The sequence below is a fragment of the Rhinoderma darwinii genome, chromosome 3, assembly GCF_050947455.1.
Source record: "Rhinoderma darwinii isolate aRhiDar2 chromosome 3, aRhiDar2.hap1, whole genome shotgun sequence".
Lineage (NCBI taxonomy): Eukaryota > Metazoa > Chordata > Amphibia > Anura > Rhinodermatidae > Rhinoderma > Rhinoderma darwinii.
The window spans coordinates 368,139,679-368,159,205 of NC_134689.1; the positions used below are offsets into that span (position 1 = coordinate 368,139,679).

The window sequence follows — 19,527 nt, forward strand, 5'->3', positions numbered from 1 at the left end:
TATTTAACCCATACTACACATTTCATATAAGGCTGTCATAAAAATATCAAACAATGACATGTATCACGGATATTAAAAAGGTACTCCATGCATCATAAGAAATAATATAGATAAATGTAAAGTACTATATATACAACTGTAATGGTAGTCTCGAATAGTGACAAGTGTACAAAAAAACAATATAAAAGATGATAATAATACGTGTGAAAAGAAAAAACACTGAATATATCCATAAGATAAATTAAATTCAGATAAATTGAAGAAAGATTATAAGTATTATGCAAAGTAACAAACAACCTTTTGTAAAAAAGGTTATTGCATTGATATAAGAATTTCTGTTATGTTATAGAATTTGTGACACACCAAAAGTGCTAAAAAATAAATAAAGATAAAAATACAAATAATGAATAAAAAATAAAGAATTATGGGGTTACTAACGAACCCAAATATATTATCACAAAGAAAAAAGGAGTGTTGAAATAAATAAGAAACAATCGTGATATTTTCATTCAAAAAAATATATGTATATATATTTACAGTGAGAGTACTTGTCTACCATTATATATCGTATACTGACAATATAAATAATAAAAGTAAAATCCATGACAAAAGGATTATATAAACAAAATGTCACATTATGCAACAGATTTAAAAAGACAACCAAAGTGGTACTCAATAGAAGTGAGGGAATATATCATAATACATGGTCATATAGCAACACCATCATCCGTAGAGACGGCAGATCTTCATTATCATCTTCCATCCTTTTCAAGAAAATCATTCGGATGGTCCGGATCATGCTTCCACCAGATTGTAATAGTCAGATGTGAGGACAAATTAAGACGATATCTAAAAATTTAACAATACAGTAGAACACATAATTATTAAAACTAAGCGGTAAAGACTATAGAAAGGGAATAAAACTTAATTTTTCGTTGAGTCCATCTGGTCTCATTGATCCCAGTAGGACGATCCACTTGCACTCTTTTTGAGCCAAAACCCTCTTCACATCTCCACCTCTGATGCCACAATGTATTTTCTCAATCCCCCGTACTGATAGTGTTTTGGGATTGCAGGCATGGTGTATTTTGAAGTGTCCCGGTAGGGTCTTAAGTTGTGTCAAATATTCTATCTCACTCGCCCCCATGATGTCCCGCACATGCTCTCTAGTGCGAACTCTCAACTCTCAGCGTGTGGGACCGGAAGTGGGGCATGCCTCACTTCCTGTTGCACCAGCGGACATGCGCCGAGACTCTTCTCGGTGATTGTTGACACCTGGACATGCTTGTAAAGACAGCATAAATACCAGCATAGTTAGGATGTGAATACATACCCCCTGAGGAAGCAGCTAACGGCGAAACGCGCGTTGGGGTCCCTGTGGTTGAGCCAATACGGATCTGAAAACATCTCCAGTACATATAATGGGTAAGACTGCATGCTTGACAGCCTACAATTGATACTGCTCACTCCCTCTGCCTCCCCCCCCCCCACCTTCATTAGATGTTACATAGAGGGGTGTTTGGAGGACATTAGGGTGTTTCAGTTCTCTGAACCCAGTGCGGCTTGGATACTTTACATAATTTTGATAGGCAGTCTGTGTGGTCTGTAGTCTATCCATTTTCTTTGTTATTAAGCATTTTCTTTGTTGTGCTCTCAAATACCACAGTGTTTTTACTAGAGTCCCAAATTTTTAAATGTATGTTATACTTGTGCAATAATAAAATTATTATATTTTTGTATATAATCTGACTACGAGCTCTAATTCTTCGGTATGATTCTAATTGTCATGGAGCAGTCTTTGTGTTAGTTATGGGGGGAAGTTGGTTGTCCATACTTTACCCAGCCCATGATTATAAATTGCTTAGAGCCTATGTATTTATAATAATTAGAGAGCTGTCTTGTTATGGTGGCACCAGCTGGGCACAACATATTGGCATATCTATGGAAAAATTTCCATATTCACTCTGCAACATCGAGTGCACACTAATTTCTGCAAAACACCTGTGGGGTTAACATGCTCACTACACCCCTAGGTGAATACCTTGAGGGTTGTAGTTTCCAAAATGGGGCACTTCTGGGGTTTTCCACTGTTTTGGTCCCAGAGGGGCATTGCAAATGTGACATAGCGGCCTTAAACCAATATCTGCACTTCATAAGCCAAATGGCGCTCCTTCCATTCTAAGCCCTACTGTGTGCCAAAACAGCAGTTTATGACCACATATGGGGTATTGCCATACTCTAGAGAAGTTACTTTACAAATGTTGGGGTTCTTTTTTTCCTTTATTTGTTGAGAAAATGAAATATTTTATTTAGCTAAAAAAGGGAATTTTTTTTTATTTTCACTGCCCAATTCTAATAAAGTCTATAAAACAACTGTGGGGGTCAAAACGCTCACTACACCCCTACATTATTTCTTCACATGGTGTAGTTTCATGAATGGAGTCGCTTTTGGGTAGTTTCCACTGTACTGGTACCTTAGGGGCTTTGCAAAAGCGACATGGTGTCAAGAAACCAATCCAGAAAAATCTGTGCTCCAAAAGCCAAATGGCGCTCCTTCTCTTCTGATCCTTGCCGTGTACCCAAACAGCAGTTTATGACCACATATGGGGTATTTCCGTACTCCAAATAAGTTGCTTTACGAAGTTGCTTTACAAAGATTGGGGTTCTTTTATTTCTTTATTTGTTGAGAAAATTAAAAATTTTGATCTAACTCTACGTCTTATTGAAGAAAAAGGATTTTTTTTATTTTCACTGCCCAATCCTAACAAAATCTATGAAACACCAGTGGGGTCAAAATGCTCATTACACCCCAAATGGGGTCACTTTTCCACTGTTTTGGCACCGCAAGAGCTCTTCAAACCTGACATGGTGCCTAAAATATATTCTAATAAAAAGAAGGCCTCAAAATCCTCTACGTGCGCCTCTGAGGCTGGTGCTTCAGTCCATTAGCACACTAGGGCCACATGTGGGATATTTCCTAAAACGACAGAGTCTTTGCAATAAATATTGAGTTGCGTTTCTCTGGTAAAACCTTCTGTGTTACAAAAAAATGGATTAAAAATGAGATTTGTAAATTTTACCTCTACTTAATTCTTCTGAAACATCTAAAGGGTTAATAAATTTTCTAAATGCTGTTTTGAATACTTTGAGGTTTGAAGTTTTTAAAATGGGGTGACTTATTGGGGGTTTCTAATATATAAGGCCCTAAAAGCCACCTGGTGTTGAAAACAACATCCCACCGGGGGTCGGGAGATGTTTACAAGTGCAATGAAGGGGCTCCTAGCCTATCAGCACGCAATGTACATATCTCGTGCCGCAGAGGAGAAGGAGGACAAGTCACTGCTAGCATGCACAAATCAAGCCTAACTGTGGTTGACCGAGCCTTGGCCAATCAGAGCTACTCAACTCTAGTCTGGCCTTGGAGAAGGAAGTCGTCATCACTCCCTGCCATGTATGTTACTGATGTCTGTAGTTTTGTGCCTGTATAAAGGGGGGTCTCAGTCAGAGACTCCGAGAGACAGAGACATACTGCAGCTGAACCAGTTTCACAGGGGCCCCCAGGGGAGTGATCCCAGCTAGACAGCAGGAGATGGGGTACATTAATTTAAAACACGGTGGTGATGAGTGGAACTGAACATAAAGGGCCGTGACTTAGCGGGTATTGTAGGGGGTCTTTGGTACAGATGCCTATCCTGCTGCCAGTTGATAAGGTTCAGCAAGCTACAAAAGAAAGCCGGTAAATATTAATGTATGTCCACTGTATGAGTGAATTATGCAGTGTGTGCATAATGTGTCTAAAGTATCAGTGGTGTCTGTGCGGTATGTGTCCAGTGTGAGCGGCGTCTGTGCGGCATGTGTCCAGTGTGAGCGGCGTCTGTGCGGCATGTATCCAGTGTGAGCGGCGTCTGTGCGGTATGTGCCCAGTGTGAGCGGCGTCTGTGCGGCATGTGTCCAGTGTGAGCGGCGTCTGTGCGGTATGTGTCCAGTGTGAGCGGCGTCTGTGCGGCATGTGCCCAGTGTGAGCGGCGTCTGTGCGGCATGTGCCCAGTGTGAGCGGCGTCTGTGCGGTATGTGTCCAGTGTGAGCGGCGTCTGTGCGGTATCTGTCCAGTGTGAGCGGCGTCTGTGCCCAGTGTGAGCGGCGTCTGTGCCCAGTGTGAGCGGCGTCTGTGCCCAGTGTGAGCGGCGTCTGTGCCCAGTGTGAGCGGCGTCTGTGTCCAGTGTGAGCGGCGTCTGTGTCCAGTGTAAGCGGCGTCTGTGCCGTATGTGTCCAGTGTGAGTGGCGTCTGTGCGGTGTGGGTAAGCAGCATCTGTGCGGTATGTTTCCAGTGTGAGTGGCGTCTGTGCAGTATGTGTCCAGGGTGAGCGGCATCGGTGTGGTAGGTGTCCAATGTGAACGTCTGTGCCATGTGTCCAGTGGGAGCAGCGTCTGTGCGGAATGTGTCCAGTGTGAGCGGCGTCTGTGCGGTGTTGGTTAGTGGGTAAGCAGCATCTGTGCGGTACGTGTCCAGTGTGAGTGGCGTGTGTGTGCAGTGTGAGCGGCGTCTGTGCGGTATGTGTCCAGTGTGAGCGGCGTCTGTGCGGTATGTGTCCAGTGTGAGCGGCATGTGTCCAGTGTGAGCGGCGTCTGTGCGGTGTGTCCAGTGTGAGCGGCGTCTGTGCGGTATGTGTCCAGTGTGAGCGGCGTCTGTGCGGTATGTGTCCAGTGTGAGCGGCGTCTGTGCGGTATGTGTCCAGTGTGAGCGGCGTCTGTGCGGTATGAGTCCAGTGTGAGCGGCGTCTGTGCGGTATGTGACCGGCGTCTGTGCGGTGTGGGTTAGTGGGTGTGTAGTATGGGTTTATTTGTGTGTCCAATTAGTGAGTGGTGTCTGTGACATGTGTCCAGTGTGTTAACTGCCTTGTTGGAATGGTGTGCGTCTGCGGAGTGGCGTGTTTTTAGTGTCTGATTTGCGTACGTGAAAATGGAAGTTTTTCTGTGCATATCAATCCCACGGATGTTGTTCATGCGCCGTCCTTTTTATGTTCACGCGCCTATAAACTTCAATGGGCTAGTCTGGTGCGCAAAAGTGAACCAGAATATGATGTGCTGTAAGTTACTGTGTGTGTGTGTGTGTGTGTGTGTGTGTGTGTGTGTGTGTATATATATATATATATTTAAAAAAAAATGGATGTGGATATGTGAATAACTCCATTTAATTTGTATGGGTGTTAAATCTGACAGCACATGGACGGAGAAATACGTGTGAATAAGGCCTTATACTGTAACAATTTGTTATATCTTTTCTCATCTTGTATGAAGGGGTATTCCCAACTTAGATATCTTTGGCATATCTACAGATGGAGGATCTATTGGTAGAGGATGTAATAACGCAGTCTATTGGTGGATGTAATAACGCACTGTCTATTGGTGGAGGATGTAATAACGCACTGTCTATTGGTGGAGGATGTAATAACGCACTGTCTATTGGTAGAGGATGTAATAACGCACTGTCTATTGGTGGAGGATGTTATAACCCACTGTCTATTGCTGAAAGATGTAATGACGCGCTGTCTATTGGTGGAGGTTGTAATAACGCACTGACTATCATTCGGTTTTTTTACTGGGCGGGCTATGATGGAACAGGTGGAAGATGGTCGTTTCACTGCAGATGGGATAACAGTAACGGTGGTCTTCTGGGATACCAGGTCTTTCTATGAAGATGTTCTTGGTTATGCAGAAGTCATCCCACAGTGATGTTATGAAAATGAATTAATGTTAAGTGATGACATTGGTGAAGGGATGATGTTACGTCTGAGTGTGAAGAAGCCACTTATCACTCAGTAAAGCCTCATACACATGGCAGTGCCCGTAATCGCGGCCCGCAATTGCAGGCAAGGCCGGCCACGGGCCGCATTCATGTCGTGCTCCCATACAAAGTATGGGAGCACGGCCCGTAAAAAAACGAAAAGTAGGACATGCTCCATAATTCCCGGCACGGACACCCTTCTGTAGCGATATGGAAACGGATGGAGTGGCGTCAAGTACGCTGACACTAAACTCTAGAGCAGTGGAAACGTGTTCTGTGGAGTCATGAATTACAGCTCACTCTCCAGTAATATGATAAATGAATCTGGGTTTGGCAGATGCCAGGAGAATGCTACCTCCCAGAATGCATAGTGCCTACTGTAAAACTTGGTGGAAAGGTAACGTTCTGAGGCTGTTATTTAGGGTCTGGCCCATTTCCAGTGTAGGGCAATGTTAACTTTAACATACCAAGACATTATGAACAATCATAGCTTCCAACTTTGTGGAAACAGTTTGGGGTTCGGCCCTTTTCTGTTCCAGCATGACTGTGCCCTAGTGCACAAAACAAGATCCATAAAGTTCTGGTGCGACAAATTTGGTGTGGAGGAACTTGAATGGCTACACAGAGCCCTCACCTCAACTAACACAACTTTGGAATGAATTGGAATGTCGATCGTGATCCAGACCTTCTCCTCCAACATCAGTGGCTCATCTTTAAAAAAAACAAACTTTTTTGGCTGAATTAGCAAATTGCCAGACACTCCAACATCCTCTGAAAAAAACTTACATGGGAGTGGAGGGTGTTATAGCTGCAAAAGGGGGCCTAACTCCATATAAACGCTCATGGTTTTGGAATGGGATGTCCAACAATTTCTAACAGGTGTGATAGTCAGGTGTCCAAATACTTTTGGCCATATAGTGTATGTGGACAGTGCTGGGGGTGGTGATTTGAATCCACACCTTATCCCTTATGACAAGGCTGTGTAATGCCATAGCACTACTGTTATCATGAAATCATAAGGGCTAGAAATGCTGCAGGCTTCAGATCTGTAACGTTAAAAGGAGCACTCCACTTTTTTTTTTTATTGCACCCTCCATTTGTACATTGGTGTTTCAGTGGGGTGCAGAAATGCTTACCGATCCCCACATCTTTACGTTTTTCGGGTCCAGTGCCACTCACGTGATCTTCATTCTGGCCTGGAATCGCTGTTGTTCAGAAAACTAAGTAATGCATTCTTATGGATCCTCGTTCTGGCTCCCATAGGAATGCATTGAGAGCCTGAGTTCCGATTTACTCAAAAGTGACTCCAGACAAGTCAGAGGGAAGATCACGTGAGTGGCGCTGGACCCGAAAAATTACAGGATGCGGGGATCGGTAAGTATTTCTACACACAGCACCCCACAGAATCACCAATGTACAAATGGAGGGTGCAATAAAATAATAAAGTGGAGTGCTCCTTTAAGACTTGATAAGGGATTAGACGTTATTACAATTTTTTTTTTTCATGTATACGAAAGAGTCTTTCATAGAACACATATAACAAATGTCCATCAAGTAGTATATCAAGGCTTCCCTCTTATTGAGGCGCATTTCCCTTTATAGACCTACCTGAACATCTTCTGATTTCTCACAAGTTGTTTAGTTGCTTGTAGATTATAATTCTTCTGTCCTTGCTGCAAAAGCAATCTGCTCTCCATCTTATATAGGGCTTAAAGTTTATACTAGTTATATCTCAGAAAACAGAACTGCAGTGTAAAACACAAGGGAGGGACAAAGCAGCATTCAAAGCCTGAAGAGATGGTCTCACATTAACCTATCTTATACTCCCATAAGTCATTAATAATAGCGGAGCCCTCATGGAGCAGTTCTCCCATACAGTTTTCAGCCGCAATACGACTAGGATTATTTCAAATATACGGCAGTGGCAAAAACACCACCACATGTGACTATGCCCTAAAATCAATTTAGGGGATTCTCTACCTTTTTAACACCACGTCGCTTTTATGTCCGAAATGAATTTCTTAATTTATTATTATAGTGGGTGGAGCTCCATTTTTCTGATACATAGCTTCAAATCTCCTGCATAGCCAGAGTGAAATTCTAATTGCTTGTAGCCACCATTAGAGGGAGCTCTAGTAGTGGCTGAAGAATGTTCTCATTTTATGTCTATGCGGAGGATTTGGAGGTCAGTATTTTAAAGGATAACTAAACTTTCAAAACACTTCTAGACTTTCTATTGAGCCCATACACCAATTGCTCGACTTTCCAAGAAAAGCCGATAAGAAACTAAGCAGCTCAGCGCGCACCTGGGCGCTCCTGCTGCTTTGTCTTAGCAATCGGTGGGGGCCTCAGTGTTCGGACCCCCACCTATCAAAACTTCTGACATGTCAGAAGTTTTTTGAAAGTTTAGTTACCCTTTAAAAATGGGTCTCTGCCTCTCTACAAAGATATATAATAAGATGAATTTACAAAGAATGTTGTACATTTTTAGATTAGAGGAAAAATGGTGTTAGAGAGTGGAAAGCTTATGCAACCTCCCAATAAATATGTTAAAAAGGGTTTTTTGACTGTTTCTACCATGTACCCTTTAAAGATTTTCATGACAATTTCTGTATACATATTTTTTTTTATTTATTTTAACAAAATAAATAAGATTGCTTTGTGTCAGTGGCCTCTTCATTATATTTTTTTCCCAGTTGGTTCCAAGAAAACAAATCACTGCCCCTTCTCTCCACCGTGTGTCAGAATTTGGCACATGCCACTACAATGGGTTAATGGTTCCAATCCAACTGAATTAACATCTTTGCCTCAGTGCTGAAAACAAAGCTTCAAAATGTTGCAAGGGATGCTGGTCATTATTCATTAGTATTTAATGTTTATTGCAAAGACAGACTTGTTTCTGCAAAACACATGCTTAAACGTTAGGGCGGTTCTGGACACGATAAGGGATGAGTAACGGAGGTTTATTGCAAAAACAGCCGATCATGCGTGTAGCTTAAAGGGTAAGTCACCTCTGCCATGGCTATAAAGAAAAACTACCAAAAATCTAAAAACCTCCACTATATTGTATTCCGGTGCAGTCATCAGCATTTGAAGGACTCGTGACAACAGCTTCTCTACCCGTGTCTCCAAGATAACACTTCCTGTTCCTTTGTTCTGGTAGGTAGGGCATGATTATCAAACACCTAATAGTAACCAGAGTCAAGCCTTAATTTTAACCTGCACACGTGAGAAAATAAAAGCAGCAATCTGATTGGTTGCTTTGAGGTCCTATGGTAACACAGAGCTGCCAGACCCCAGGGAGGGGAGCATTGGGACACACAGGTTTTTTTCTCAATGGAGTTCTATAACTTCAAATGCTGAGAAAAACATACATGTTTAAAACTTTGTTAAAGGGGCTTAACTATAGACCTTCGTAGTTCTCCTTTAAGGGTATCGGATAACAGCTTTAGGAACTAAAATAAATTTTTCCCCTTAATTAATTAAAAATAATAACACATATAAAAGCCGTATGAGTAATCTGCCGCTGTCTCTAGAAGCAGGTACCTGATGAAGTGTTGTACACAATAAGTGGTTCACTATACAAGCTGTCATGTCCGTCTCTCCAAAGAGCGCGTTAACACCTACGATAACATGAATACGTCCCTCCATGAGAGGAGATAAAACGATCTATGCCGGTTCTTCCCATTGAATAAATAAAGCAGGTGGTCGGTCTCCGGGTGTAGTGGCAGAACATTTCCCTGGACACCCCACCATTCTTTGAGTTCATAAGAATATGACAATTAAGACACAGGTAGACAGACACCAATGTGTCTTCATGTTGTAGTTCTTTAATGGGGTTCTCCATTAACCTCATTTGCGGTCATGCATTTCTGGATCTCTCAGGGTAATGTCCACATTACCACTATATTCCTATGCAGGTCAGACACACCTGTTCAGGACATAAGCCTGGGGCCCCCGCGTGGATATTGCAGGTTAGTGTAGAACCCCTTAAAAAGCTTGTTATATAACATAGGAAGGAGCTGCGTTGGTACCGGATTACAAGGGGTTTACTACAGAAAAGTGCAATAAAATGTATTAACTTGTAAAAAATGTGATCTTAAAAAAATATTGTATGATCGTCCCAATTGTGTCCGCGGGTAATACACAGTAATTATTCCATAGTGCCAATGTTTAAATAATAAAACCAGCGCCCCCTGTACATATCACATTCATATACACCGAATATATTCAGCTGGACTTTCATACTCTCGCTTGATAATAAACTAAACTCCTGTTTGTTTTGCCCCATTAAAACCATTTAATGGTGAGTGGTTGTATAGCAGCAATGAGCTGCCGTGTGTAACTTTTCTCTGGCCAGGTAAAAAGCAAAGACACGGAGAGGAGGCCACCAGTGAGTGTATGCATGGAAGATGGGGAGTGCAGAAGAAGGGCGGAAACGTGTGCTGCTCTAAAAGAGGCCCTTAAATGCTTCCAGATTGAAAGCAGTATCCAGGAATCGCTTCAGTTCTGTCATGTGGTTCTTTTTGTTGCCTGTGGCTGGGGCTGCTGCAGGATCTCGGCCGGCGTACCTGGAGCACAGGAAGGGAAGTTTTATCAGAATTAAAAGAAAACCTCCAACAGGAAGGATAACTCATTTTACATTCCATGGCAAATCACTTTTGGAGCTGGGCAGCAGCAGTCATCTTGCCAGGAGTCATCCTGGATGCAGAAGTGGTGGTGGTGCATCATCAATACATGGCACGAGCACTTCTGCAGAATAATGGGTGATGTACTACATGGAGATCCTGCATATTAATACACTGGCTGCATGATACCTAGGAATGAATGCCCCCTAAAGCTGCCCATGCACTCACAATAGCTGTCAGATGAACACTTATTTGGCAGACAACTATTCCATAAACAAAAAGGGGAGAGGGGCATAAGAGGTGGCTGTCCATGGCTCATCTCCAGCAGGGACAAAGTATCAGGCATGTTGAGAGCCTACTTTGCCTCAACATCTGCCGCCAGGAGACGTTCAGGACACCATTCATATCTTGCGTATGGGCACCTAAAGCCACTTTCATACTATGCCCACAACACCCAGACCTCCTCTGGTCCAAAAGAACTGAACTTAGATCACCATAGAACTCTATAGTGATCTGGGTTCAGTCCAGTTGAACCATAGGAGGTCCGGGTGTTAGGGCTGAAGCGTGTATGCTAAAATGTGCCCGCATTACAGCCAACTGGAAGCAGCCCGATAGAAATGGGAGTCTGAACGCCTCGATCCATTGGTTATTTCAGAAAATTAGTTACTCGTATATGAGATATAAAACAGTAGTATGGCAAGTAAACAAGCATAGAACATAATTGTAGAAATAAATGTGTTGTTGCCCAGAACAGATTACAATGAGGAAAATGAATGAATGCATCTGACTAGCTGTCATAGATGTCACCACTGCTTTTTGGGTTGTTATGCAATGTGGTTCATACTCACCAGACCGGTTTAGCGCGGTGTATTGTGGTGCGTAATCTGGGCTTCACGTAATCGTAATAACCCTGGTTCTTGTGTTCCTCTTGGCACCAAACTATCTCGGCATTGGGGTACTTATTCACTTCTTTCTCCAAAAGGTCAAATGGGAACGGAGACAGCTAGAGACATGAGAGAAGACCATAGAGAATTCAAATCCTAGCATCATGACAGGTCATCCACACCTACAGGCTCTGCACCTTTGTCTTAAGAAGACATCATAGAGACTACATACCAAACAGGACGTAAACAGGAGTTATACTATGCACACATATGGCCTTCTCATACCTGCTCCACACGAGTGATCGCCACATCAGATTCCATTCCTCGGATGCTGCGCTCTTTGGTCAGGTCATAGTACACTTTTCCTGTGCAGAAGATTATGCGCTTCACCCCGGCAGGGTTCTCGGAGGCAGGCCCAGCATCGTGGATAACTCTTTCAAAGTGTGTGCCTGGAATAAGACAATGGTGACTAGTATCCCTTATAATTATATTAGTGAATTCTCCGTTTATAGAGAGGGGGGTCCCCTGTTCAGGACACTCATTAATTAGCCAAATGTAGAGCAGCCACAAAGAGAACCTCACTTTGGAGGACCCAACACATCCATACATCTTATTGATTTTAATGGATACGGTGTAATGCTTAATTTCCCCTGTGGTGGCACTGCAGGGAAATGAAGCACTCGCTGTCAAGTTTACGAACAGATTACAGATGATCATTGGGGGTTCCAGCAGCAAGACAATATGTGTACAATCATCTTGGTACCCTTCTAACTATAAGGGATCTTCCCCTTTAAGCATTAACAACATATCCACAGAATATGCCATAAATGGTTAAGGTCCCAGATGTGGGACCCGTACCGATCAAGAGAATGGTGACCCACGTTTGCCAATTTCGGACCGCCGCACTCTCCACAGTTTAATGGAGAGAACTGCTTGCTCGGCTCATTCAATAATCGCCTTAGGCTTCAATGGAAAGTGCGCCATTGTCGCAATAGGTGGGGGTCCCCAATATGCCATAGATGAGAATACGCCTTTAAGCGGTAAAGCCTTACATGTATGGAAAATGTGAGAAAAAATGCTTGATGTGCATGGAAAACCCCCATTACCTGACTGCATGGCATCAAAACTTGACCTGGCTTCAGGATGACGTAGGAGGGACTTTGGAGTGAAGACAATTAGCTGCGAGACAATAAAGAAAAGTTAAATAAATAAGAGCACAACAGTGAACAAGAATAAAAAAAAGAAAAGCACACCGTCACATTTTCTGTGCATATTCTACTAAGTTCCTTTGCACTTTGAGATATGTTGGATAAGGGCCTGTTCACATCACCGTTCATTTCCGTTCCGGGGTTCCATCTGAGGTTTCCGTCGGGTGAACCCCGCAACGGAAAGTAAAAGTGAAACCACAGCTTCTGTTTCAGTCACCATTGATATCAATGGTGACAGAAACATCGCTCATGGTTTCCATTCGTCACCATTCCGGCAGGTTTCCGGTTTTCCGACGGAATCAATAGCGCAGTCGACTCCGCTATTGATTCCGTCGGAAAACCGGAAACCTGCAGGAATGGTGACGAACGGAAACCATTAGCGATGTTTCCTTCACCATTGAGATCCATGGTGACTGAAACGGAAGCTGTGGTTTCACTTTCCGTTACGGGGTTCACCCGACGGAAACCTCCGACGGAACCCCGGAACGGAAATGAACGGTGATGTGAAAAGGCCGTAAGACTGTACAAAATTTGCTAAAAGGGGTCTTCTCAACAACCCCTTCTCAAATAACAGCTCCCCAGGTGATCAGCTGATCATTGTAGGCTCGGCTTCTGGAACCCCCGGCAACCAGTTTAATTGGCATTTACAGTTTGTAGTATTCCATGGCACCCATTCAAATTAATGGTGAATCTGGCTGAATCGGAGATGAATGGGAGCTGCCCTTACCCTTTATGATGTCTTTAAGTGCTAAAGTGATAAATTCTCATACTGTAAAATATTGTAAACAAAAAGGTTTCTAAACCCATACATACTGGTTTACGGAACGGTAACAGGATCTGTCTGCGGAGCACGTGGAAGAAAGTGGCCGGAGTGGAGCAATTGACAACAATCCAGTTACAATCATAAAGCTGACGAACAGCAAAGTCTTCAGACGCTTTCTGTTAAGAAAGGAAAAGGAAGAAATCCCGTTCAGGTTCTGCATTAACTCCCCTCATTATGGGTATAGATAATGTGGCGTTTCTCTGCCTAGGAGTATACACGTTCACCTATTTGTCATGAAGTAATTGAAATGAAATGATATCCCTACTATTGACTCCCAACTGAGTACATCAGGGACGCCTTCACCAACCCTCTGACTGACTGGGAATCATTAGCGACTATTTCCCAATGTAATGAAGGAAATACTCTTCAGCTACAGTAATACAAGAAAACTTCCCCAATCCAAAATGAAAGACTTTAAAAAGAAAGAAAAACAAAAAAACCGATGGCTTACAGGCCACACATCTGGGTCATCATTGCACATCTGCAGGAAGCGTTCAGGTCTTGCAGAGGAATGTTCAGGACCCTGATATACAAACAAGAATAATACATGTTACATACAATACACCTTCATACATTGACTTATATTCCATACTGAACACTAAATCCAAACTACATGTAACACTTAAGTATACCCTTCACAGGGGCACTGCTACACAATCTCAAGAGGGTGAATTGTTGGACAAATGGTGTGGGAGGTAAAAATATAGCTTAAAATTTAGTGTGTATGTGTGTATATAAAGGATTATACAACAGTAATGTAGGAGTTCTGGTATCAAATGAAACCTAAGCCTGCAGATCCAGAATAGCTGAATTTAATAAACAATTAAAAAAATAACGGCGGTCATTTCCTATACTTCTCGCTATATGTAACTAACATGGCTGCTTTTGACAATGTATTTCACCGACACAAGGTGCGTACTGGTGTATCTTTGCGAGAACTTATAGGTTACAGCTTTCTTACCATCCCCTCCATGCCATGTGGAAGTAACAGGACGATTCCATTCTGTCGTACCCACTTAGCTTGCCCTGGGCAGATGAACTGATCAATGATACACTGAGCTGTGTTGTGGAAATCTCCAAACTGGGCTTCCCAGAGGACCAGAGCATTTGGGCTGGCCATGGCAAATCCAAGTTCAAATCCTGGAAGAGAGAAATAATTTCTTTAACCCGAGTGAAATAACAAACATGACCTACTTTCATGCAATACCTATTGTGATTGTTAAAGGGGAGTCCCGTTTTGACCACCACTGTTCCTGTAGTAGGTCGCTCAGGGTATAGCTTATTGTAAGAGGCCCTGAAACTGGGACCCTTCTAGATAAACGGTTATCATGAGGGGAAGCGGATTCTGAGAACACAATAAAACATTACATTGTGCCCATTGGCATCCAAATAAGGCTGCAAGAATGTGACAGGGCATCCAGAGCAAGAAGCAGGTCTCTCCGCTATGACTAATAGCGTCACTGATCAGGGAACTTACCTCTACCTATACAACCTAACTAAATAGTAAGTAATGCATAAAACTTGGCCACTACATCAAAATATAAAATAGTAAAGCCGCACCAGCTCAGCTTTAATAGTTTCCTTGCTTTATCAAAATGGACTGTCTGAGGAGAGATCACGACTGACTAAGAGATCAGATCATCTGCACTACGTTCGTAATGTAGATTCCCTTGGTATTAATCTTACGGTCACTGTATTATGCCACAGACTTACCCAGCACGCCATATTCTGAGAGTGAGCTGTTGCACACTGTATATGGAGCTTGGTTGGGCCACAGATGGTTCATGGGGATACAAGTTCTCTTGTCCACATTTTGGTCATGTAACACATGGTGACGGTGGCTGATGGATAAGAACATACAATCATAGTTATAACCTGAATGAACTCTATCACTCCACTCATCAGTCAGGTACTCTACCTCTTCATCAAAATACCCAACTGGAATTACCAGATTCCGTTTCTGGCGTCACTTACTGTCAGATATGTAACACGAGATTTAGCACAGGTGATAAGTGAGTATAGACTAATAGGAGCTCACTAAAAAGGACCTGCCTCTGTTCTTAGACAACTACGCTGTGCCGATCATCTGTTATTCTTCCTGGAAATGTATTAATAAATTGAGAACTGGGTGTGCATACACATTGTGACCCTGTTGAATCATGGCACGCCCTATTGACAAGGGGGATGGTAACTACCAGTTGTCAATGTATTTCTACATTTCCAGGAGGAATGTAGAGTTCAAAAAAAATGCGCCAACATTGTTATTTTATTGAGAATGCAAGTAATTCCTAAACCAGACAGTAATATGCCTCAGTGTTTATATAAAATGGAAAGCTGTGCTATTAATAATTCAGTATAAAAAATATATAAGTACACATGCCTACTTGTCATCAATAGCTTATATTTAATGCCAAGCACATCGTGACAATACCTGAATGTGCCCCTCTCTACATCTTGTCCACTCAGACGAATATGGATGCCTTCTTTTAGGAGTGACCCAAATGCCATATACTCAGCCAGTGCCCAGTCAACAGTTCTGTTCTTCACCATCTCGCCTCTTGCCTTCAGTATGCGGCTAAGACCTGGGGAAGGCAAATGATTAGTGTGTATGCCCGGGCAACATGCAAGTGTGGCTAAATGTGCCCCCAAAAAAACTTTACCTCCATGGATAGTAAAGTCCTCCACAGGAACGGAGCTGGCCACACTTCCTATATGAGACAAATCATCCTCGCTGAGGCCAGTTGACGGGCAGGACATACTGCGGGGCTGTCCATCCAGAGTGAAGAAACCTGTAGAACAGCGGATACACTTAGAACAAGACACAATTGGCCTGATTTACTGAAGAGGCGGCCGCACGTTTCCCCTACAGTGGCCTCTGCAGGACAGATGTAATATTACTCTGCCCCTTTCAAATGACGTAATACACGTTCACTCTTTGCGTTGGCTCTTCAGTCTAGCTAATAGCGGAAGGGTCCCGAGCAGAGCAACCCCCACTCTATGAAGTCCATCTACCCTAACAGGGCATATAGAAGGGATTTGTTCACTTGGGCCAGCCCTTTGAAATGACTGTCTGGTCTGGGGGGGGGGGGGGTCAGTTTACAACAAATGCCACCAGCACTACTGCAGCAGTAGTCGTGATGGAGACCTAGAAAGTATATAAGTGATGTATCTTTTTTTATTTTTTTATTATTATATTTAGTGCCCAAAACAACTGTCCAAAGGTCAAGATAATGGCTTTAATAGATCACATACCGGGCCATGGAGAATCCAGCCAGTGCTTGATATGAAGGATTTTCTTATCTTTGGAGTGGGTAAGTGCCTCCTCACAGATTTTGTCATACTTGGCTATCTCCTCCTAGAACATTTACAAAACAGCTTAATGCAAGAATTACCAGACACAGCCAAAACAAGGTCTAATATAATGCCTTATTCACACAACAGGGTCCCGCCCGAGCCCGAGTGTCAGCCGATAAAATCGACCGTTTTGCATTAGTTTTGCATCCGTTCCGAGCCGGGCAGATCTGGACAGTGACATCAGGGGCAACTCTTGAAGGGGAATCCCCATGTGGCCGATGATTCCACTTCAGGAAAAGCCCCTGTCGTCTGTGTCCATTTATGGAAACTGAACATTACTGGCTTCGCCTGGTGTGGAATCCCCGGTCACAGAGTGTTCGGGGATTCCGCTTCAGGAGTTTACCCTGATGTCACTGCCCAGATATGGACAGAGACATCAAGCGCTCTGTCCAGGAGCGGAATCCCCGAACACACGGGGATTCCGCTCCTTCAGGGAGCTAAAGTGGGGCTAGCACAGAACAGCGAGATACCTCCCTGCTCTGCTATAGTGGCGTCGCTAGAGTAGTAGCAGCCGCAGCAGCTGCTAGCGGCGCCATCGGCCATGGAAGGTGTCGCCGGACCAGGACGCTTTTAAAACAAGCAGGGGAAGGGAGCCAGCGCAGTGCTCCCTTCCACCTGCTGTACACCCCGGCCCTGCCACACAGTGTATAAACTTACCTCCAGCGTACAGCCATTCGTCCGAATGGCATAAACTCCTCCTCTTCACATGCACTCTGCGCTGTGAGGAGGGAGCGAGCGACGGAATACATGGCCATCACTCGGGACACATTCCGGTGATGGCCGAGTATTACCCGGCCCCATAGACTTCTATGGGAGCAGGGCGACCGGGTAAACGGCCGAAAATAGGACACGTCCCATTTTTTGACGGCCAGGTTTCCCGGGCCGTCAAAAAAATCGGTCGTGTGAATAGCCCCATTAGGGGTCTATTGTTCCTACTGCAGCCAGGTGACGGCCGTTTTATGAACGGCCATCACCCGGCCGGGAAACCCTGTCGTGTGAATAAGGGCTTAGTGGTGTACTCATGGTTGCCACTTGTGCACTCCATACCTCATACTCCAGCTGATTGACCACTCCTTGTGACACAAGGGTTTCGGCGTATTTCTGCAGTACTGCCTTCTGCTTGCGGATTTGCTTGTACATCAGAGGTTGTGTAAACATGGGCTCATCCATCTCGTTGTGCCCATTGCGGCGGTAGCAAACCTACATACAGTAAAGAACATGCAAGAGAGAGGCTTATACAGTATACCGGCCATCAATGAAGAATTAAAACCAGGGACCGACCGCACACATTCCTGAATAGCCATAAACCAGCGCATTAAAGTACAACATATCAGTTTGTGTAAATTGTTATTCAATTCTCCTTCGCTTTAACACATTAATCGCTCTCTGGTGGTGGCTGTAGGCAGAAATTTTTTTGGGGGGAATTTAATAACTTTTCTATACCAGTTATTGGTGTAGAAGAGACGGAAATTCAGACTTTTGGGCGGATTCCATAGTTTTTGCCTCTTCAAAACAGTGGGCAGAGCTTAGTGGAAATAATGGAGCCATGGCCCACCTTATCTACTATAATTTACTGCGGAAAATCCGCGGCATAATATAGTAGCAGCAAAGTGGATGCGGTTTGAACAAATCTCACCCACATGCTGCGTAATCTAGGAGTGGAAAAAAGACACAGAAATTGACCTGAATCGAATGGGGAGGGTAAAACCCGCAACAAATAGCAGATGTTGCGGTGGAAATGCGAAAATACCGCCACAAAAAAAACCACAATTCAGAAAAAAATAATCTTATCCTTACCCAGAGTTCTGTGGTTCTTCGTCCAGGCCTTCCTCAGAGGTGTCATTTCATCTAAAGTGACTGCTGCAGCCAATCACAGACTGCAGTGGCCACATCAAATAAAATGTCATCCCAGGAGGCCAGTCTGCAGGACGTCCGAGGGTAAGTCTGTGTGGTTGTTTTTGTTTTATAAGTGCATTGTTTCACAGCGGACATTCTGGCCGAAAAACAGCACCACAATTTCTGTTTTTTCGGCTGGAAACTAAGCGTATTCGTCCTCTGTGAACATGGCCTAATACTTACCCCTAGGCGTTGTCATAGTGATGCGTTTCTCTGTTCTTTGTGCAGAACAGACTCCTGGAATGACGCTGCAGTCCATGTGACTGCTGCAGCCTGTGATTGGCTGCAGCAGTCATGTGGGATGAAACGTTATCCCAAGAGGCCAAGCTGCACCCAGAACAGAGGAAGGTGTCGCTATGACAACGCGTGGGGGTATTACCCTTTCTATACATTTTTATCCCCAAAAAAAAAAAAAGGTGGAGTATTTTTTTCTGATTTGCGACTTTTGCGGTGGAACTGCAGCTTTTCTGCGTCAAAAATCACAAAATTTGCAATTTGTTGCAGCTTTTACCTCCCCATTGAATTCAATAGGGAAAATCCACAAGAAAATAGCAGTGATTCCGCAACATAAGTTGACATACTGCAGATTTTTAAAAAACGCTCCGCGGGTAAATTTATTGACCGTTTCTCTGCTTATTTTTTCCGCAGTGTTTGGATGATTCGTTGAAATCTCATGCACCCTGCTGCTGTAATATACGGATTTTCTGCACTGAAATCTATTGTGGAAAATACGCAGTGTGTGTCCTTACCCCAAGAGATACACCAGCTAGGAGAATATGCAAAGTGTATTTACACCTATACGAGGGCATGCGGTTCTGCTCAGCTTCCAGGCTACAACTGGCAGGTAAAAAACTAAAAGTATTCGCAATTTCTTCTAATCGACAAATCTAAATATTCCTTAGTTCTACTTCTTTATAGAAAAGATGTGGTACAATTATCTTTCACTTTA

At 43.5% G+C, this 19,527-nt stretch overlaps 1 protein-coding gene across 4 annotated transcripts in view; it reads right to left on the reverse strand.

The window, feature by feature from the left end:
* Window positions 1-9,595: 9,595 nt before the first annotated feature.
* Window positions 9,596-19,527, reverse strand: part of OGDH (oxoglutarate dehydrogenase) — a 58,786-nt gene continuing 48,854 nt past the window's right edge. For all 4 annotated transcript variants that reach the window (XM_075858655.1, XM_075858654.1, XM_075858657.1 and 1 more), the window contains 12 exons: window positions 17,730-17,882; window positions 16,581-16,683; window positions 15,989-16,117; window positions 15,760-15,910; window positions 15,042-15,169; window positions 14,290-14,468; window positions 13,780-13,851; window positions 13,319-13,444; window positions 12,404-12,476; window positions 11,583-11,746; window positions 11,262-11,416; window positions 9,596-10,356 (listed from right to left, as the gene is read on the reverse strand). In XM_075858655.1, the coding sequence (XP_075714770.1) occupies window positions 10,236-10,356; window positions 11,262-11,416; window positions 11,583-11,746; window positions 12,404-12,476; window positions 13,319-13,444; window positions 13,780-13,851; window positions 14,290-14,468; window positions 15,042-15,169; window positions 15,760-15,910; window positions 15,989-16,117; window positions 16,581-16,683; window positions 17,730-17,882 (1,554 nt within the window). In that variant the 3' untranslated portion in view covers window positions 9,596-10,235. The remainder of the gene's footprint in view (window positions 10,357-11,261; window positions 11,417-11,582; window positions 11,747-12,403; window positions 12,477-13,318; window positions 13,445-13,779; window positions 13,852-14,289; window positions 14,469-15,041; window positions 15,170-15,759; window positions 15,911-15,988; window positions 16,118-16,580; window positions 16,684-17,729; window positions 17,883-19,527) is intronic.